At 40.7% G+C, this 22,056-nt stretch overlaps 1 protein-coding gene and 1 long non-coding RNA gene across 3 annotated transcripts in view; one reads left to right on the plus strand and one right to left on the minus strand.

Annotated features, from left to right (window-relative positions):
* ANKRD55 (ankyrin repeat domain 55) overlaps nucleotides 1-22,056 on the plus strand; it is a 280,917-nt gene that overhangs the window by 162,089 nt on the left and 96,772 nt on the right. The window contains exons 4-5 of the mRNA XM_036900197.2: nucleotides 4,014-4,048; nucleotides 5,771-5,861. Coding sequence (XP_036756092.2) covers nucleotides 5,804-5,861 — 58 coding nt within the window. The 5' untranslated portion in view covers nucleotides 4,014-4,048; nucleotides 5,771-5,803. The remainder of the gene's footprint in view (nucleotides 1-4,013; nucleotides 4,049-5,770; nucleotides 5,862-22,056) is intronic.
* LOC130681703 (uncharacterized) overlaps nucleotides 1-22,056 on the minus strand; it is a 91,716-nt gene that overhangs the window by 5,818 nt on the left and 63,842 nt on the right. The window contains exons 3-4 of one of the 2 annotated variants that reach the window (XR_008994962.1): nucleotides 9,398-9,643; nucleotides 7,339-9,077 (exon numbers count right to left, since the gene is read on the minus strand). The exons of the other annotated variant lie outside the window; for it this stretch is intronic. This is a non-coding gene — a long non-coding RNA (uncharacterized LOC130681703). Of the gene's footprint in view, nucleotides 1-7,338; nucleotides 9,078-9,397; nucleotides 9,644-22,056 lie in introns of those variants that run through there. 2 annotated transcript variants of the gene reach the window in all.

The following is a 22,056-nucleotide window of genomic DNA, read 5'->3' on the forward strand; positions in this document are numbered from 1 at the left end:
GGACAATGGTTTCACTGTGGGTTGTTTATTGAGAAGTATAGGAAATACCAGTAGGAAAGGAGGGAAGTTATATAGGGAGGGAACAGCAGCCCATACAAAGTATATTATTAAACCAGTTATTGCAAGGGGCAATGGAGCTTAATCCTGAAAGAGAAACTTGGGGAAACGGCATGAAGCAGCACCCCCAGGATCATTACATCGAAAGGCAAGGAGCTGATATCCATAGACCAGCTCCCGAGAGTCACTGCGCAAGGACTGCTGCGGGTTCAAGGAGCTGATTCATTCCCTGGCACTTCTTGCCTACTCCCAGAGCTGGCAAAGTGGCCTTCTGAGTTCTGGAAAAATGCCCTCAGACAAAAAGAAAGACACAGGCATTTGAAAGTCAGCTGAAGCACATTGAAAAGTCTGGGGACTGACAGCATCTGCTATTATTATCACAATATATAATTAATATAAAAATTATTAAGGGGATATTTTATATTATTTTTCATACTAAATTTTCAGAATCTAGACAGATAACAAAGGCATAATGAAGTTCAAGTTAATGACAGATAGTAACAATTAGAAGAAGAAAAATGAGGACATTTTATGAACTGTATTTGGAACTATGCACAGAGTCAGTGACTGCTTTAGTTGTAATGAGGAATTTGAGTAAGGCCTCTCTGAGCTGAGACCTATATGGTATGAAGTCTACCATGGGAAGAGGCAAGGGAAGAGATATTTAGACAAGCCCATCACCAGTCAGAGACAGGTAAGCACATAAATTGATAGAACTTCCAAATGTAACCACTTCTAAACAGTTAGAACAATTCAACATTACCACATCCTCCGAGCCTGTGGTGATGGACTTGTCTCACTGAGGGTGGCGTAGGCCAGTTTGGGTGCTGTCAGACTCATGTGGGGAGTCATGCACAGTGACATAGTGTTAAACTTGTGATATTTTAAGGCCAGTTTGCCAACTATAATCTGGCAGTATATAAAAATCTAAGAAAAGTAAACATTTATTTATTCTTAAAACTTCTCTTTTCACTCATCTTAGTTTTTAACATGTGTTTTAAAATTTAGGATACCATTATTAGTTAAATTTAGAAGTAAATTTGTATTGTTTGTTCTTTCAGGTTTATTAAGATATGATTTATGTACAGTAATAGTCACTCTTTTGAGGTGTTTAGCTCCTTTAGTTTAACAAATGAATACAGAGTGTGTAACTGTCACCACAGTCATGATGGACAGTATTTCTATTACTCCAAGAGTTCTCTCCAGCCCCTCGGTAGTCCGTTCCCTCCCCTGAAAAGAACTCCTGTGATTTCTATCTCTGTTGTTTGCCAGAATGCTTTATAAATGGAATCATGCAGTATGTAGCCTTTTATGTCTGGCTTCTTTCCCTCAGCATAATGCGCTTAAGATTCACCCAATTGTTGCATGCATCAAGACTTTGACCCTTTTTATTGCTGAGTAGGATTCCCTCACATACGTGTACCACAGTGTGCTCATTCATTCATTCACCAGTTGATGAATATTTGGGTTGTTTCCCACTTTTTGATGATGATAAAGCTGCTGCAAACATACCCATACAGGTATTTGTGAAAAGAGATGTTTTCATTTCTTTTAAGTAAATGACAGGCAGTTGGGCTGCTGGACCATATTTATGTTAACTCTATAAGAAACTGCCGAACTGTTTTCCAAAATAGCTGTGCCATTTTACATTCCCATCAGCAGTGTGTCAGAGTTCTAGTATCCTCATCAGCACATAGTGTGTTCTTAGCTTTTCTTAGGCCATCCCAATAGGAATGTAGTGGTATTTCATTGTAATTTTAATTTACACTTTCCGAATGATTAGCAATGCTGAGCATCTTTTCCTGTACTTATTTGCCATCTCTATCTCTTCTTTGGGGTCATGTCTGTTCAAACCTTTGCCCTTTTTAAAAGGGGGTTGTTTATTTTTTATTAGTAAGTTTTGTGATTCTTTATATATTCTGGATGCAAGTAGTTTATCAGATACATTTTGCAATTATCTTCTTCCTGTCTGTGGTTTGTCTTTTTACTTTCTTATCATCATCTCACAGTGGCCACTGTGATTAAGGAAATAATTCTATTCATTTTAATTAAATTTAAATAGCCATATGTGGCTAGTGGCTACCATGTTGGGCAGTATAGCATGCCTAAATGTACTTTAAATGAACAATGTGTACATATTTCAGAATTCCCTTTTTAGTCTACATTGTTTTGATTATATTTGTTGATATGACTTTATGCCTGCTGAACCTAATAAAAACACTGGGGCTAGCTTCTGTAAATCTTATTTCTTCTTTTTATTTTCTATTATTAATTTTTATTATATTTTATTAATGAATCGGTCTGTGACATTTTGGAAATTTAAAAACCTGATTTTTGCTACAGGTAGTCTGACAAGCACTGAGCTTGACTGATGTCACAACACTGGCGAAGGTCCTGCCTCCCTCGCAGGAGTATTTCTCATTGTAACTCTACATGGTGGCATTCTGGAGAAGGAAGTGATGAATGGAGAGAAGCAGAAGGCTGTTTTAGATTATGTGGTCAGGGGAAGCCTCTCTGAAATGGTGGCATTTGCACTGGGAAAAGAACATTCTAAGTGGAGGGATAGCACGGCAAGGTTTTGGGAGGCGGGAAAAGGGCGAGGTACATTCAAAGAATGCAAAGGAGACCAGCATGGCCTGATGTGAGAATGGAGAAATGGGATGGAGAAAAAGCCAAGAGCAGGTTTTATAGTCATACAGACCTTTCCTCTCTTCCTCGCCTACAGTACAGCTAAGAATTCATGAACCACCAGTCCTGATATGCGTGAAAATGTGGGAGTATGTCTGAATGAGGGCCTTATTCAAAATGCACTTGAAGAAACAGCCAAATGTGATCTTACACTTGGCTTTGGTTGTATGGAAAGAATTATCTCTATGTTTGCAGTACAGGAAGTGGATGAGTGATAGTTACTCTCACAAGAAGTTGGGGGGTGGGGTTCCCATGCCACAGATTAGGCACCGAGGCTCGTAAAGGTTATGTAACTTGTCTAAATCATACAGCTAACAAGAAACAAACTCAAGTTCATGCCCTTTCTAGTCTACTGCCTTTCTTTAAAATGTGCCCCAAACAGCCCTTTTACAAACATGAAATTGTCTACATTTTAATTTGGTTTTGGTGATGATATAAACAGGCAGAGAAATGTAGCAATTATAAAGACTTTGCATTTATTTTGAGAGTTCCTCCTCTCTGCAAGTTTCGTGAAACTGTAATAAATTAGCACAAACTTGGTAGCCAAAAACAAAGACATTTATTCTCTCACAGTTTTGGAGACCAGAAGTTCAGAAGCAAGGTGTTGACAACCCCGTACTCCCCCCAGAAGCTCTAGGGAACAGTGTGTTCCTTGCTTCTTGCAGCTTCCAGGGACCCCAAGTGTACCTTAGTTTGTGGCTGTATCATGCCAACCTCTGGTCACATGACCTCCACCTCTCTAGGCGTGTCCATTATAAGGACACTAGTCATTGGGTTTGGGGCCCACTCAGATAATCTAGGATGATTTCAACTAAGACCCTCAACTTAATTGCATATGCAAAGACCCTTTTTCCAAATAAGGCCGTGCTCAGAGGTTTTGAGGATTAAGATGTGGGTACATCTTTTTGGGGTACCACCATTGAGCCCACTGCACCCTCCCTGTGCTTCAGCCTGGGAAGTCTCCCCAGGTGGTCAGCAGGGGACTCAGGCTGAGCTCATTCACTCTCTCCTCTCAGGGATCATGGGCCTCCACTGCCTGCTGTGTGGAAACCATTGTTTCAGATATTTTTCCCAGTTTTCTAGTTGTTTAAGCAGGAGGTAAATCCAGTCTCTATTACTCCAGCATGGCCAAAAAGAGTGTGAGTTCACTGAGTATGGAGACTTTTTCTGTCTTGCCCACGGCTGCATCAACCAACAGAAATGATTGGGGCAGAGTAATCCTTCTGTACAATTGGTGCATTAATTTAAATCCTTTTTCTCTTATTTAGGACTGAGTGGCCGCAACTCCTTTTACCTCAGTCAGGTGGGTGAGCTTGAGCTGTTTCTCCTGGCTGCGAATCTGCTCGTGCAGGTCAGAGTTCCCTCAGTTACCTCTCAGCACCCTTGGGTCGGGTTTCATGGTTAATGCGAAAAACCAGCATTGGGAAATTTAAGAGATTTACTGTAGGAGCACATTTTATATATAATGATTTATATAAAATGCTTTACCTGTGTTTTCACTTAAAAGAACACAAGGCATTTGGGGAGGAGGGGCCCCTGTGGGGAAGCTGAGTGAGTAGCAGTATTGTCACAGGAAACTCAGGCCAGTGTCTTAATGGAAAAGCTAAATGATGCGGCAGCGAGAAGACATGAGAGGCAACAGGTGAGAAATAAGTTTCTCTGTCAAAGAACACAATTTATAAACTATGTCAGTCCATACTGACAAAAACTGGGTCATATATGTAGAAAAATGGCTTCTGCTTTCATTTCCACATTAACACTCTAATTAAGTTAAACAAGGAAACAGTTTTTACCATTGCAACATCATTTTTGAGAGCATTTGCTATACAGCTGTTTGACTTATCCAAAAATCTGTTTGTGTCTTGAATGTACAGCTTTGTTGGTTTTGAGTTTATTATTTCAGATATTTAATGGCAAATATAAAATAATGGACATCTGTTATAATAAGCCTATGGTGCAGAGGTAGATAAAGAATGAGTTAGAAATCTCCTGCTTTAATTGCAATCCCAGGTGTGGTAACCAGTATTATGTCTGGCATCTAATCTTCCTCAGTGTTCCAGTGAACATATATTAACATATTTACAATTCAGTGGGTAGATGCTGGTTTCACAGAAACATGAACAAATGAAATATATAACTTTTTTTCTCATTTAACGAAGATTAGAGACATCTCACCCTGTAAATATATATCTAGATTTACCTCAGATTTTTTACTCTAGAAGGTTAATTTACTACCATTTATTCAATTGCTCATCAAATGATGTACATTCTGGCGATTTTCAGGATTTTACCACCGCCTGTACTGCTGCACTAACACCCTTGTGATTGCAGACTGTTTTGATTTTATTGTCGTGGATTTCTGAGCCTGGAAATAGAACCTTTCAAATGCACTCCCATCCCCCCGATTCTCCCTGTCCTGTGGAGAACGAAGCTGAAGGGAGTCTGCAGATGAGCTGTGAAAGCCAGTAATTACTCGATACAGCACATGGCCAGCAGCCTCCTGCTACAATATTTACGCCCTATTCCATTGAGACGCCACTCTGCTCACATGACTCGAATGCAGTTCTCACTCCACCAGGAGCAAAGCCGAATCCAAACTGCATTGGCAGCTTTGCACATGCTCCGTCTGGCCCTGTGAATCCTCATTCACCCATTGAGATTTCTGTTGGTTTAAAGGAACATTCCAGCTGCTGATGCTCCGTGACCTCCAGTGTTTCCCTGGGCCAGACCCAAGGCAGGTGCCCCTCTAATACTGCTTTTTAGGGTTTGAGCTTTTTTGTTTATTTCTTGGGTGGAGGGAAGTGTATAACACTTGCAGGCAGGTATAGCTGATGAATGAGGCCATAAGAAGTAACTCTTTTCCTGGCAGGTATTACAGGAATAACATTTACCTATTTCCATCATTTGCCTTGACAACAACCTGCAGCTTAAATGCACATTTAATTCTCAGGGGTCTTGGCAAGTAATGCTGTGTCTGACTGATGTGTTGACTGTAATGTGTGAGATGGTGTTTTCTCCTCTCTAGAGACCTGGATGCTTTTTGCCATTCTGATGGTAAATGATGATACAAGCAACAATGGATTTCAGCACTCCATCTGTGTTTGATCAGCAAAAAGGTAAAAACACTCCTTTAATACATCCTTTGGTTTTTTCATCTTTAGTCCAACGGTTCTAAGGGGAAAGGGTAATGTGTGTGTGGTGAGAGGGGGTGGGGAGCATATAGAAAGAGGATTTCACGTAGAAAACAAACCTGTTCTCTAAATGTTCACTTCTTATCTGATAAGCATTTGGAAGGGAAATAGAAGCTATGGTCTGTCTTGTAAAAATGCTCCTACTACAAATTTAAAAATTGGTTTTCAGCACACCAGCTGTTTCGTATAGTACCATCTTTATTCTCATTGGTTTTTTCCAAATCTTTAGAAGTAATATTAGAACAAGTAATATAAAATGAACAAATCATGTGTCTCTTTTCAGTCTATTAACCCAATACCTCCTTGCTCCAGTTTCATACATGTCTCTTGATTCCCTTCAGGAATAGATGGTGCCCAAATTTTACATTGTAGTTGATATATTTTCTCATTTGAGGTTGTATAATGACTTACCACTATGTTATTCTTTGCAATGACAGGATATATCTTTCTTAATCATAATTTTCAGAGTGGAGATAATTTTCCATATGAAAATATTGCTGTAAACTAGCCCATCCTCATAAAAAATATGTAGTCAGCCACAGAAATCTATGTGTTGCACTGTGCATGGGAAGTGTGTATCTATGCATATGTGTAATACCTATGTTTAATTATGCATCTTTTCTATGTACAGGAAATTTCCATTATATAAATGTAATAAACATTTTTTGAGAATTAAAAAAATATATCTGATATCTAAACCTTTCTATGGTCTCTGAATATGTATGCTTCAGGATCCTAAGGTTCTTTGGTCATTCACTGTTTTGGCTACAACATGAAAATGGTGGTTCATGAAAGCCTCATTAAGAAAATTTGTTGCTAGTTTCTTTTTCCCTTTTCATGCTCTAGGCCATAGTGTTTACTACCCTTTAAGCTACAACTGGTTTTCATGGGTGAATTATTTTAGCTTAGTACTTTCTCAAATATTAGCTTTACATTTAAATTTCTGAATATATGTAATATATATAATATATATATGTATATATATATATACATATCTATTATATATATTGATCTCTAGGTCTTAACTCATTTTGAATAGTATGTGTGTGTGTGTGTGTGTGTGTGTGTGTGTGTAGGCCTTCATAATGTGCTGGCTCACACAGCCTTTGGATATGAACACCATAGAGAAATGGATTGTTACAGCTATGCCCACCACTGTCTTCTCCCCTTTACACATTTTCTATCACTGATGGCAATCATCAAAAGTGAAAATATGATCAGACCCAAAGACCTCATATTGGCTGAAAAATGACATTGTTGGGTTATGCAGTCCAACTGTTATGGGTTTATTTTTTTTAACTAATTTTAGGGAGTTGGAACTGATTGTGGAGAACTAGCCCTTCATAATAAATTCATCTGTTCCAGTGCTGTGTCTCCCAATAGGACTGAGCCCAAAACATAGTTAAAATATTAATTTATAATATTTATTTTCTCATAGCACCTTTCATGTGAAAAATTCACAGCAACTCCCCCATCCTAGGGCTGATTCTCCCCCATGTAAGTTAACCCTCTCCCTGCCATCTCTATCTCTATTTCTCAATCCTTTCTCTCTAGAGGTTCTGTGGTACAGTGGAAATAGCATGGGTAACATAGGTTGGAATGACAGATGGACTACTTCTCAGCTGTGTGATCTTAGCAAGTTGTATAACCTCTCTGGGCCTTAGTTTCCTCAGCAATAAAATGGGGGCAATGATGCTTGCCTAGGAACAATATTTTGTGAGAATCTAAAATGACATATAAAAAGTACATGGCACATTGCCTGATATGCAATAAGTACTTTCTAATGTAGCTGCTTTTGTCATTATTATTGCTGTTATAATGATTACCACCCTGGACACTGAGTTCTCAAATGTGAGACTATTCACCCCTCTATCTCCAGTTTGCATTTAGCAGTACTCAGAACAAACAAGAGCTTAGTTAATGCTGGTTGACTAAATAACATTAATTATTTTTGTCAGAACTCCAGGGTACCATTTAGAACAACTGCCTAGAATAATTAATTTGCTAAATGATACCTGAATAGTTCTATTATCATGTTAGTCCTCTGTAAAAGCATGAAAGGCCATAATAGGTTTAGACCACTATATAGATTTTAAATACCATGTTATTGGGAAAACCACAGTGAAGTGACTTTCTCTCAAAAAGTTGAGTGTAAGGCTTTAGCAGAGTGTTTTCCGTGAATTCTGGATATCTGGCTACTGGCTTTACGTGCAGATGTTGACAAACACCATTACATCAGGAAGGATCTTAGAGGTCATTTAATCCACTGGTTCTCACTCTTGGCCACACATAAGAATCACCTGGACTGTTTTTGAAATGCTGATGCTTGGATCACACCCTGGAAACTAATTTAATTGGCATAGGGTATGGCCTACGAAAGCTACCCAGAAAGTTCTAATGTGCAGCAAAGACTGAGAACCACTCACCCAATCCATCCCCATCTCAGATGGGAAAAGTCAAGCACAGAGAAGTTAAAAGAAGGGCCCTCTTTATCACAGTAACATCCAGCTAATTAGTAATAGAGGGGACCAAGCCCCAGGTGTTCTCTGTTCAGGCACCGGAACAGTAGGAAGCCTCTTTGCATGGTGACCTCCAGCCCTAAGAGCCGCTCCGACGTGGGGGAAGGAGGCTGTGGCCGCTCAGTTCAGGAGCACCCAGAGAATGGTTAGCACTGCGCACTTGAACAGCATGACGTGTGAACACCTTCTGGGCTCACACACGTGAATCTGGGAAATGTGGATCCCTTAACTGCATTTTTCTTTACTTCTCTTTATTAAAGGAAACAAGACATCCCTATGCCAAGGGCTTGAGGACAGAGGAACATTTGCTCACGTCCTGTCTTAGCCCTCTTCCATGAATTTGGACAAACTGATTGATTGCCTTTGTAAAATGTGCAGGGTTGCTGGGAGTCGTAAAGACCAGGTTATCAGCCCGGTGGAGGGCCAGCGTCTCTGGCTGGCTCTGTGAAACTGTAACGCAGGGAGCCCAGGGCTCCAGGCTCTCCACTCCTGCTTTGTGCTTGGCTTCACCATGGCAACACCGCCTCTGGTCCCATGTGCTCTTCCTGCTGTCTTCCCTCTCAGAGCCCACATGCAGGAAAGGACCCGTAGTAAAGTCATTTACTACAGAACACAGAGGTGCCTACGGAGGTGGAGAAATTAGGCAACTGAAAATATTTGCATTTTAAGCATTGTCTCTAACTGTGGAAAGAAAAGCTCTGCTATCCCCAAGGAGGAACCCTAGGCCCTAGAGAATATGGGAGTGCGAAAGGTGGACCCAGGGCCTCACCTGCCCCTGCCCTGCCCAGGTCCTGTGAAGACCTGTCTTGTGAGCACCTGTGGGGCTGTGATGCATGCTCACGGGCTTTTCTCTGTTAGAGCTGTTGCGAGAATTAGAGGACTCAGCCCCCCAGGGCAGATCACCCCCGTGCAGTCTCTCCCAGGGCTGCGGGCACAAGTTACCACAGGCAGGGTGGCTTAGAATAGCAGAGATGTTCGGTCACCGTTCTGGAGGCCACAAGTATGAAACGAAGGTGTCAGCCGCCTTCTGGAGGCTCTGCGAGGAATCCTTCCTTGCCCCTTCCAGCTTCTGGCTGCCGGCTGCCTCATCACTCCAATCTCTGCCTTCGCTCACATCTGTGTCTTTCTTCCGTGCGTGTTTCAGAACTCTCTCTGCCTTTCTTACAAGGACACCAGTTTTGAACAGCGCTAAATAGTCAGAAGGGTGAAAGTGTCAACTCAGATGAATTCCAGGCATCCTGCTGCTCATGGTTCTTAAAAATAAGGTGTTTTCCAGAGAATACAGTTAATGATTCTGTAACATCTAACTACATTGACAAATATTGATCACACTAGAGGGAATGAGGATTTAATAATATGGGTTTTAATAATATGAACCACTTTGTTGTATATTTGAAACCAACAAAAGATTGTATATCAATGATGCTTTAGTAATAAATAATTTAGGATATTTATAAATTTAAAAAAAATAAGGTGTTTTCTAAAAATTGCAGTTCTGATTACTCTGGTGAGTTAGAAAGCAAAGAAAGAATCTCAGAGTTCCCCACAATCAAAGCATAGGATGTCTGGATTAAAATAATTCTGTTTCCTTTTATCCACTGCCGTTTACACTTGACCTTGCTTAGTGGGTTGGGCTCTCTGAACTGTCTCTTGGAGAAACACCAGCCCGTTGCTGCACAGTGCAGCACCCCTGCCCTGGAGGGGGTCGGCTGCCACACTGGGCTGAGCCCCCTGGCCAGAGCTCACTGCAAGCAGAAGCCCAGCCTGGGGGAGCCACTGCGGGGGCTGTGGGCTCCTGCTGGCCCAGCTTGAGTCAGTCTAGCTGCCATTGGCTTTCTTTTCCTTCTTGTGAAAGGGGTCACAAAGGAGCAGATTGGGTGAACTACCAGAATCCAGAAAGTGTAAGTTAGTGGTGAAGGGGAGCATGAGGCAGGCTTGGATACATGTGATCACATTTAGGGCCCACCCAGATGAGCCAGTATAAACTTCCGCTCTCACATTCTGAACTTAATCACATCTTTTGACATGTAAGATGAGATCCACTCTTTTGCCATATACGGTAATATTCACAGCTTCAGAGATTAGGAAATGAATATATCTTCAGGGCTACCATTCAACCTGCTACATGGCATAAAAAGATATCAAATCTCAAGTCCCTCCTCAGAACGTACACAGCCTTGTGGCCTTGTGTCTGGATTTTTAGTAAAATCCATTCTCATTTAGGCTAGAAGGAAATTTGGCATTTGGGAGGTGGGGTGGAAAGGGTATCTATTTGGTGGAGGTACTTCGCATGAATTACATCTTTGGTAAGAACAAATATTTCCTGAACACTTAGCAGACCCAGGCTCTGTGCCACAGACTGTATGTAGACTAGATCATTTAATCCTCACATTGGCTCCACTATTTTTTTCCTCCCTTTTGCTGATAGGAAATTCAAAAAGATTGTGACTTCCCCACAGTTACCACCAACAAACTGGCAAAGCTAAGATTCAAGCCTAAATCTATTCAGCTTCAAAACCCATGTTCCTACTACAGTACTCCTCCGTGGTCAACTGTAAATTTTAATAAAGAAATAAGACATTAATGTCATTCAAATTGAGGAAGCATATATTTTACAATCAAGCTGTTAACCCATTGTGTTATGGATTTTTTTTTTTAAATAATTATTTTTTATTGAAGGGTAGTTGATGCACAGTATTACATTACATTAGTTTCAAGTGTACAACACAGTGGTAAAACATTTATATACATAATTCTAGGTTCCAGCTATCACCCTACCAAGCTGTTACAATATATTGACTATATTCCTTAGGCTATACATTACATCCCGGTTACTTATTTATTTTACCATTGGAAGTCTGTCCTTTTTTTTTTTTTTTTTTTTTTTTTTTTTGTGAAGGCATCTCTCATATTTATTGATCAAATGGTTGTTAACGACAATAAAATTCTGTATAGGGGAGTCAGTGCTCAATGCACAATCATTAATCCACCCCAAGCCTAATTTTCGTCAGTCTCCAATCTTCTGAGGCATAACAAACAGGTTCTTACATGGAGAACAAATTCTTACATAATGAATAAGTTACATAGTGAACAGTACAAGGGCAGTCATCACAGAAACTTTCGGTTTTGCTCATGCATTATGAACTATAAACAGTCAGTTCAAATATGAATACTCATTTGGTTTTTATACTTGATTTATATGTGGATACCACATTTCTCTCTTTATTATTATTATTTTTAATAAAATGCTGAAGTGGTAGGTAGATACAAGATAAAGGTAGAAAACATAGTTTAGTGTTGTAAGAGAGCAAATGTAGATGATCAGGTGTGTGCCTGTAGACTATGTGTTAATCCAAGCTAGACCAGGGCAATAAAACATCCACGTATGCAGAAGATTTCTCTCAGAACGGGGGGGTGAGGTTCTAAGCCTCACCTCTGTTGATCCCCAATTTCTCACCTGATGGCCCCCCTGCGACTGTGCCTGTCTTAGGTTGTTCCTCCCTTGAGGAATCTTACCCGTCTCTGGCTAACCAGTCATCTTCCGGGGCCATACAGGGAAATGTGAAGTTGGTAAGTGAGAGAGAAGCCTTATTGTTTAAAAAGGTTAGCTTTTTAATTCTTTGCATATTTATGCCCTTTGGCTTCTATGCCCAGCATTTGTCTTGCGGTATCTTTACCACTTGGAAGAATTATGATAGTCGGTAAATTTGATATGAGGCACGAATTCTATTTAAGGGTTGTAATTAGGAAGGAAGAAGAAAAGCTATAGAAGTAGCAGGCGGCAGAAAACATGGGAAGATTGATTATTTCTTTGACATATCTTCTTGTAGAGTAACTTCAGCATGTATAGGTTTTAAGCTACTACTTAAATTGCGCACACACATTAACATAATAGGAGTATAGTTACATAACCAAAGCATACCTGTAATTACCAGCCATCTCCAGTGAAACCAAGAAAACCAGTTAGGCACCTTAGGCATTTGTGAAAACTTATCTATGATATGGTGGATATTGTCCAACTGAACTTGAACAGTCTGAGAGAAATCAGACAAATTAAAACAACCCATTCCTGGGGACTGTTCACATGCCATATGTTCTTTTAACAGTAAATAGTCTGTAGTTGTAAGACTTTGGAGTGCTACAATTTGCACTTCTCCAAATTCTTGGTTGAGTTCTAACAGTATAGATCCAGTCCAATTTGTTGTTTTACTGTATGCACAGGCCAGCTTAGATATCTCCTTCCTCATTCCCATGGCAAGTCCAGGAGCTCGTGGGATGAGTGCATCTACAGCTATAGCAGTGCGTGGATCTTTGTTGGGGTTTTTTGATGATCATCTTCTGGCATAAGTCTTCCAGAGAGTGCAGATGTTGGAAGTTCTTTTTCATATCGTATCTTAGTTCATTTTCGGGGTAGCCCAATTAGGCTTTGATCCTCTGTATAAACACAAACAGACCCTTTGCCTACACTTTTATATGCCCTTTATACCCTTGTGTAGAACTCGTTGGAGGTTACCACACAGGAACTGCCCTTTTTTTTTTTTGCTTTGTTTTTGGTATCACTAAACTACACTTACATGACGAATATTATGTTTACTAGGCTCTCCCCTATACCAGGTCTCCCCTATAAACCCCTTTACAGTCACTGTCCATCAGCATAGCAAAATGTTGTAGAATCACTACTTGCCTTCTCTGTGTTGTACAGCCCTCCCTTTTCTCCTACCCCCCCATGCATGTTAATCTTAATACCCCCCTTCTTCTCCCCCCCTTATCCCTCCCTACCCACCCATCCTCCCCAGTCCCTTTCCCTTTGGTACCTGTTAGTCCATTCTTGAGTTCTGTGATTCTGCTGCTGTTTTGTTCCTTCAGTTTTTCCTTTGTTCTTATATTCCACAGATAAGTGAAATCATTTGGTATTTCTCTTTCTCCGCTTGGCTTGTTTCACTGAGCATAATACCCTCCAGCTCCATCCATGTTGCTGCAAATGATTGGATTTGCCCTTTTCTTATGGCTGAGTAGTATTCCATTGTGTATATGTACCACATCTTCTTTATCCATTCATCTATTGATGGACATTTAGGTTGCTTCCAATTCTTGGCTATTGTAAATAGTGCTGCAATAAACATAGGGGTGCATCTGTCTTTCTCAAACTTGATTGCTGCATTCTTAGGGTAAATTCCTAGGAGTGGAATTCCTGGGTCAAATGGTAAGTCTGTTTTGAGCATTTTGATGTACCTCCATACTGCTTTCCACAATGGTTGAACAAGTTTACATTCCCACCAGCAGTGTAGGAGGGTTCCCCTTTCTCCACAGCCTCGCCAACATTTGTTGTTGTTTGTCTTTTGGATGGCAGCCATCCTTACTGGTGTGAGGTGATACCTCATTGTAGTTTTAATTTGCATTTCTCTGATAATTAGCGATGTGGAGCATCTTTTCATGTGTCTGTTGGCCATCTGTATTTCTTTTTTGGAGAACTGTCTGTTCAGTTCCTCTGCCCATTTTTTAATTGGGTTATTTGTTTTTTGTTTGTTGAGGCGTGTGAGCTCTTTATATATTCTGGACGTCAAGCCTTTATCGGATGTGTCATTTTAAAATATATTCTCCCATACTGTAGGGATCCTTCTTGTTCTATTGATGGTGTCTTTTGCTGTACAGGAGCTTTTCAGCTTAATATAGTCCCACTTACTCATTTTTGCTGTTGTTTTCCTTGCCCGGGGAGATATGTTCAAGAAGAGGTCACTCATGTTTATGTCTAAGAGGTTTTTGCCTATGTTTTCTTCCAAGAGTTTAATGGTTTCATGACTTACATTCAGGTCTTTGATCCATTTTGAGTTTACTTTTGTATATGGGGTTAGACAATGGTCCAGTTTCATTCTCCTACATGTAGCTGTCCAGTTTTGCCAGCACCACCTGTTGAAGAGACTGTCATTTTGCCATTGTATGTCCATGGCTCCTTTATCAAATATTAATTGACCATATATGTCTGGGTTAATGTCTGGATTCTCTAGTCTGTTCCATTGGTCTGTGGCTCTGCTCTTGTGCCAGTACCAAATTGTCTTGATTACTATGGCTTTATAGTAGAGCTTGAAGTTGGGGAGTGAGATCCCCCCTACTTTATTCTTCTTTCTCAGGATTGCTTTGGCTATTCGGGGTCTTTGGTGTTTCCATATGAATTTTTGAATTATTTGTTCCAGTTCATTGAAGAATGTTGCTGGTAGTTTCATAGGGATTGCATCAAATCTGTATATTGCTTTGGGCAGGATGGCCATTTTAACGATATTAATTCTTCCTAGCCACGAGCATGGGATGAGTTTCCATCTGTTAGTGTCCCCTTTAATTTCTCTTAAGAGTGACTTGTAGTTTTCAGAGTATAAGTCTTTCACTTCTTTGGTTAGGTTTATTCCTAGGTATTTTATTTTTTTTGATGCAATTGTGAATGGAGTTGTTTTCCTGATTTCTCTCTCTGTTGGTTCATTGTTAGTATATAGGAAAGCCACAGATTTCTGTGTGTTGATTTTGTATCCTGCAACTTTGCTGTATTCCGATATCAGTTCTAGTAGTTTTGGGGTGGAGTCTTTAGGGTTTTTTATGTACAGTATCATGTCATCTGCAAATAGTGACAGTTTAACTTCTTCTTTACCAATCTGGATTCCTTGTATTTCTTTATTTTGTCTGATTGCCATGGCTAGGACCTCCAGTACTATGTTAAATAACAGTGGAGAGAGTGGGCATCCCTGTCTAGTTCCCGATCTCAGAGGAAATGCTTTCAGCTTCTCGCTGTTCAATATAATGTTGGCTGTGGGTTTATCATAGATGGCCTTTATTATGTTGAGGTACTTGCCCTCTATTCCCATTTTGCTGAGAGTTTTTAACATGAATGGATGTTGAACTTTGTCAAATGCTTTTTCAGCATCTATGGAGATGATCATGTGGTTTTTGTCTTTCTTTTTGTTGATGTGGTGGATGATGTTGATGGACTTTCGAATGTTGTACCATCCTTGCATCCCTGGAATGAATCCCACTTGGTCATGGTGTATGATCCTTTTGATGTATTTTTGAATTCTGTTTGCTAATATTTTGTTGAGTATTTTTGCATCTACGTTCATCAGGGATATTGGTCTGTAGTTTTCTTTTTTGGTGGGTTCTTTGCCTGGTTTTGGTATTAGGGTGATGTTAGCTTCATAGAATGAGTTTGGGAGTATCCCCTCCTCCTCTATTTTTTGGAAAACTTTAAGGAGAATGGGTATTATGTCTTCCCTGAATATCTGATAAAATTCCGAGGTAAATCCATCTGGCCTGGGGGTTTTGTTCTTTGGTAGTTTTTTGATTACCGCTTCAAGTTCGTTGCTGGTAATTGGTCTGTTTAGATTCTCTGTTTCTTCCTGGGTCAATCTTGGAAGGTTATATTTTTCTAGGAAGTTGTCCATTTCTCCTAGGTTTCCCAGCTTGTTAGCATATAGGTTTTCATAGTAGTCTCCAATAATTCTTTGCATTTCCGTGGGGTCCGTCGTGATTTTTCCTTTCTCGTTTCTGATACTGTTGATTTGTGTTGACTCTCTTTTCTTCTTAATAAGTCTGTCTAGAGGCTTATCTATTTTGTTTATTTTCTCGAAGAACCAGCTCTTGGTTTCATTGATTTTTGCTATTGTTTTATTCTTCTCAATTTTATTTATTTCTTCTCTGATCTTTATTATGTCCCTCCTTCTGCTGACCTTAGGCCTCATCTGTTCTTCTTTTTCCAATTTCGATAATTGTGACATTAGACCATTCATTTGGGATTGCTCTTCCTTTTTTAAATGTGCTTGGATTGCTATATACTTTCCTCTTAGGACTGCTTTTGCTGTGTCCCACAGAAGTTGGGGCTTAGTGTTGTTGTTGTCATTTGTTTCCATATATTGCTGGATCTCCATTTTGATTTGGTCATTGATCCATTGATTATTTAGGAGCGTGTTGTTAAGCCTCCATGTGTTTGTGAGCCTCTTTGCTTTCTTTGTACAGTTTATTTCTAGTTTTATGCCTTTGTGGTCTGAAAAGTTGGTTGGTAGGATTTCAATCTTTTGGAATTTTCTGAGGCTCTTTTTGTGGTCTAGTATGTGGTCTATTCTGGAGAATGTTCCATGTGCACTTGAGAAGAATGTATATCCCGCTGCTTTTGGATGTAGAGTTCTATAGATGTCTATTAGGTCCATCTGCTCTACTGTGTTGTTCAGTGCTTCCGTGTCCTTACTTATTTTCTGCCCAGTGGATCTATCCTTTGGGGTCAGTGGTGTGTTGAAGTCTCCTAGAATGAATGCATTGCAGTCTATATCTCCCTTTAGTTCTGTTAGTATTTGTTTCACATATGCTGGTGCTCCTGTGTTGGGTGCATATATATTTAGAATGGTTATATCCTCTTGTTTGACTGAGCCCTTTATCATTATGTAGTGTCCTTCTTTATCTCTTGTTACTTTCTTTGTTTTGAAGTCTATTTTGTCTGATATTAGTACTGCAACCCCTGCTTTCTTCTCACTGTTGTTTGCTTGAAATATGTTTTTCCATCCCTTGACTTTTAGTCTGTACATGTATTTGGGTTTGAGGTGAGTTTCTTGTAAGCAGCATATAGATGGGTCTTGCTTTTTCATCCATTCTGTTACTCTGTGTCTTTTGATTGGTGCATTCAACCCATTAACATTTAGGGTGACTATTGAAAGATATGTACTTATTGCCATTGCAGGCTTTAAATTCGTGGTTACCAAAGGTTCAAGGTTAGCCTCTTTAGTATCTTACTGCCTAACTTAGCTCGCTTATTGAGCTGTTATATACACTGTCTGGAGATTCTTTTCTTCTCTCCCTTCTTGTTCCTCCTTCTCGATTCTTCATATGTTGGGTGTTTTGTGCTGTGCTCTTTCTAGGAGTGCTCCCATCTAGAGCAGTCCCTGTAAGATGTTCTGTAGAGGTGGTTTGTGGAAAGCAAATTCCCTCAGCTTTTGTTTGTCTGGGAATTGTTTAATCCCACCGTCATATTTGAATGATAGTCGTGCTGGATACAGTATCCTTGGTTCAAGGCCCTTCTGTTTCATTGTATTAAATATATCATGCCATTCTCTTCTGGCCTGTAGGGTTTCTGTTGAGAAATCTGACGTTAGCCTGATGGGTTTTCCTTTATAGGTGACCTTTTTCTCTCTAGCTGCCTTTAACACTCTTTCCTTGTCCTTGATCTTTGCCATTTTAATTATTATGTGTCTTGGTGTTGCCCTTCTTGGATCCTTTCTGTTGGGGGTTCTGTGTATTTCCGTGGTCTGTTCGATCACTTCCTCCCCCAGTGTGGGGAATTTTTCAGCAATTATTTCTTCTAAGATACTTTCCATCTCTTTTCCTCTCTCTTCTTCTTCTGGGACCCCTATAATACGGATATTGTTCCTTTTGGATTGGTCACACAGTTCTCTTAATATTGTCTCATTCCTGGAGATCCTTTTGTCTCTCTCTATGTCAGCTTCTATGCGTTCCTGTTCTCTGATTTCAATTCCATCAATGGCCTCTTGCATTCTATCCATTCTGCTTATAAATCCTTCCAGAGTTTGTTTCATTTCTGCGATCTCCTTTCTGGCATCTGTGATCTCCTTCCGGACTTCATCCCATTTCTCTTGCGTATTTCTCTGCATCTCTGTCAGCATGTTTATGATTCTTATTTTGAATTCTTTTTCAGGAAGACTGGTTAGGTCTGTCTCCTTCTCTGGTGTTGTCTCTGTGATCTTTGTCTGCCTGTAGCTTTGCCTTTTCATGGTGATAGGAATAGTTTGCAGATCTGGGACGAGTGACGGCTGGAAGGACTTCCTTTCTTGTTGGTTTGTGGCCCTCCTCTCCTGGGAGAACAGCGACCTCTAGTGGCTTTTGCTGGGCAGCTGCGCGCAGACAGGATTTCTGCTTCCTGCCCGGCTGCTATAGAGTTAATCTCCACTGTTGCTGTGGGCGTGGCCTGGCTCAGGCAGCTGCTCCAAAATGGTGGAGTCACGTTGGAGCAGGAGCTGCTGGAAGGCTATTTATCTCCGTAAGGGGCCTCCCTGCTCCCTGCAGCCCAGGGGTTAGGGTGCCCAGAGATCCCGGATTCCCTACCTCTGGATTAAGTGACCCGCCCTGCCCCTTTAAGACTTCCAAAAAGCACCTGCCAAAACAAAACAACGACCACCAAAAAAAAAAGAAAAAAAAAAAAATTTTTTAAATAAAAGAAAATTTTTTAATTAAAAAAAAAGGTGGTTGTTCGTTTTTCTTTATTCTCCAGTGCCAGCCTCAGGCCTCTGCTCACCGGTCTTTCTGCCCTGTTTCCCTAGTATTGGGGTCCCTATCCCTTTAAGACTTCCAAAATGCGCTCGCCAAAACAAAACAGCAAAAAAGCAAAAAAAAAAAAAATGGTCGCGCGCTTTTCTTATGTCCTCTGGCGCCCAGCCTCCAGTGCCCGCTCACTGTTCTTGCTGCCCTGTTTTCCTAGTATCGAGCGCCCTGCACTCTGGCCCGGATGGCTGGGGCTGGGTGTTCGGCAGTCCTGGGCTCCGTCTCCCTCCCGCTCTGCCTGCTCTTCTCCCGCCGGGAGCTGGGGGGAGGGGCGCTCGGCTCCCGCGGGGCCGGGGCTTGTATCTTACCCCCTTCGCGAGGTGCTGGGTTCTCTCAGGTGCGGATGTGGTCTGGATATTGTCCTGTGTCCTCTGGTCTTTATTCTAGGAAGGGTTGTCTTTGTTATATTTTCATAGATATATGCGGTTTTGGGAGGAGATTTCCGCTGCTCTACTCACGCCGCCATCTTCCACCCCTCCTGTGTTATGGATTTTTAATGCTCACACACACAGATGTGATGCTTTTAATTTCCAGCTTTTCATCCAAAATGGGAATGCTAAATACAAAGAAATCAGAGTGCACAGATTTACATGTAGCTGAAAAAGCAAGAGTTAAAATTCTGTGTGCCAACCAGATGCCTCCAAAAGAAGTCTAAGCAGATTTTGAAAGGGGTTTGGGAAGGGAGCAGAGAAAAGTCAGGCAAAGGAGGCAGGAGAGAGGAAACGATTTGGGCTCCTTCGAGGGTTTTAGGTTCACAGACCTTGCTGGGTGCTTGCAGTGCTGAATTCTGTGACTGAAGGCCCAGATAGAGGACAATTAACTGGCAAATGACCCATCCACAGGTTTAGGAGCAGTTATTCCATTACCTCTGGAAAATGCTCAGCCTTCTCCCTCTCTTGGTCAAGAAAGAGAAACGGGGAAAAGGAGATGGGACAAGAATTCTTTTTCAAATACTGTCCACTTGAGACCAAGCCTAAGCCAACAGATTTACTGGAAGCTGGCCCCTCGCCCTGCTCTGCCTCGTTTGTTGCTGTCCCTTTCCCACACACAGTAACCTGCCTCCCATCATCCAACTCCTGAGAAAGATTGTGACAGACCAGTCCACTCCTGGCCCCTCTGGTGGGACTGGTTACACTGAAGCCCTTGACTGATCTGATCCAATCACCATTCACAGTCTTAGAGTGCCACAAAACTGCAAGTGATTCAGTAGGTTAGGGATTAAGGGAGTGTAGGGAAAATGGAAGTTCCAGTGGCTGGGGTGCTAACCTGACACTAATCTACTTGCCCACTGTGCATGTGCAATGATGTAATGGGCCTATTGCATAGGCAAATGCTTGCACATGTGTTGGTAATAAGCCATTATTGACTGTTTTGCTATGTGAAGACCTCTGCCCAGTGCTCTGCGCAGAGAAGGAGATGCATGCAGTTGCTGACTGGCAGATACAAACTGTAGATCATGGACTCATTGGATGCAGATGTGATTCTAGCACTGTACCTGCCAACACAAGAATAAAGCTTGCTATAAGACTTATACCCACAACGTTCCTTTGTCATTATGAGGTCTTACCAAATTCAGGGTGAACTTGCCCAGAGCTGGAAACCTCTGGTGTGAGAGGGAGGGATGTCTTTGTCAGGATTCTCCACCACAGGACAGCCCTACTATCCTGGGGAATGGGGCTTCTTGCCCGAGTATGCATCCCAAGGAGGAGAATCCAGGAGAGGTATCTAGAGGGAATGAAGGTCCACCTGGCCAGCTAGATTTCCTGAATCAACCTTGATGTTGTGTCCCACAGCTTAGCCAGATGAACTTCAGAGGGCAAACCCTCAACTCAAGACTCTGTCCAAAAGTCGGATTCAGGGTCACCTCACTGAACTTTTCCTACCATCTCTATTCACTAACTCCACATTTCCTTCGCAACTGTTAAGCAACTGTGTTGAGAGACTGATATCCATGGATTTACCCTTTGATGTTATTGCTTGGATGCAAGAATGTTTTAGTGGAGTCTAAAAGAAAAAACACTAAATTTGTAGCTGTTTTTATTACCAAACAAGTATGAAATGAACATCTCACCCATCCCCAGGTATTGGACAAGGTTTGAAGGTGAAAGTCTGGATCCAAAGGGTTCAACCTTGGTGTAAAAGATGTCTATGGGCTACCATACATATATGGGCTACCAGCTTGCAGAAAGACCACATCCAACAAGGAGTCCTATGTTTAGCATGCTTGTAACTCACAGGAAGCCTGTCAATCAGTCATCCACTGCAAAGTGTATGCCAAGAATTCACTTACAGCATGAATAATCTACATCTCAGACTTTCTGATTTATCTCTTAAAATCATGGTGGTTTTACGTAATATGAATTGTAAACTAATAGTTTGTGTGCTTAGTAAGGGTCCTTAGTTCATTTTCTCTTTGTGAAACTTAAAAATATCATTTGCTCATTGATGAGGCTATTCCTGACATATTGGGTATATTGGGAGGAAGGAGGAAGACATTCCAGTCTGTACAGGAAATATTTCCATTTCTCAGTGTTTCTCAGAACTTTATATATACATTTGTAATATTTAATAGAGTCCTCATTCTTTTTAGCTCTTTATTGAGAACAATTTCATACTTAAAGAAATGTAAGAACAGTTTATATAAAGAACATTTTACTCAGATTCACCTAATTTAACATTTTGCCCTGTTTGCTTTATTGTTATCTCTTTCTCGTTCTCTCTCTCCCTCTCTCCCTCTCTCTCTCTCTATACACACACACACACACACACACATATATATATATATACACACACACGTCTGTGTGTGGGTGTGTGCTTATATCTAATCCATCTGCATTCTAATTTCCTCTATTGACCCAATAATGTCTTTCATAGCACCCTGCCAGTACCTGATCCAACATAGGATTAGTCATTACATTTTGTTGTTAAGTCTCTTCAGTCCCCTTTAATCGTTATTTCTGCAGACGTTGTCTTTTATGACGTTGATATTTTGAGAATTACCATCCCCTTTTTTTTGTAATACTGAGTTCCTCCTTTTGGGTTTGCATGAAGCTCCCTTGACTAGATTTAGATTATGCGCTCCCAGTCAGAATACCACACGGGTAATGTATCCATCTCAGGTTATCACAAGATTTTTAAGTCCTCCTAAATGGTAATTTGAGGTTACAGGTGTTACACCATTAGATATCAACCAATTCTTACAGAGTTTTTAAACTATTGGGATTTTTTTTCCTAATCATAAAATAAATACAACTTTCTTCAAAATATTCAACCAATACAAAAAATTCAGTATACAA

Source organism: Manis pentadactyla, chromosome 2 (assembly GCF_030020395.1).
Source record: "Manis pentadactyla isolate mManPen7 chromosome 2, mManPen7.hap1, whole genome shotgun sequence".
In the NCBI taxonomy this organism is placed as follows: Eukaryota; Metazoa; Chordata; class Mammalia; order Pholidota; family Manidae; genus Manis; species Manis pentadactyla.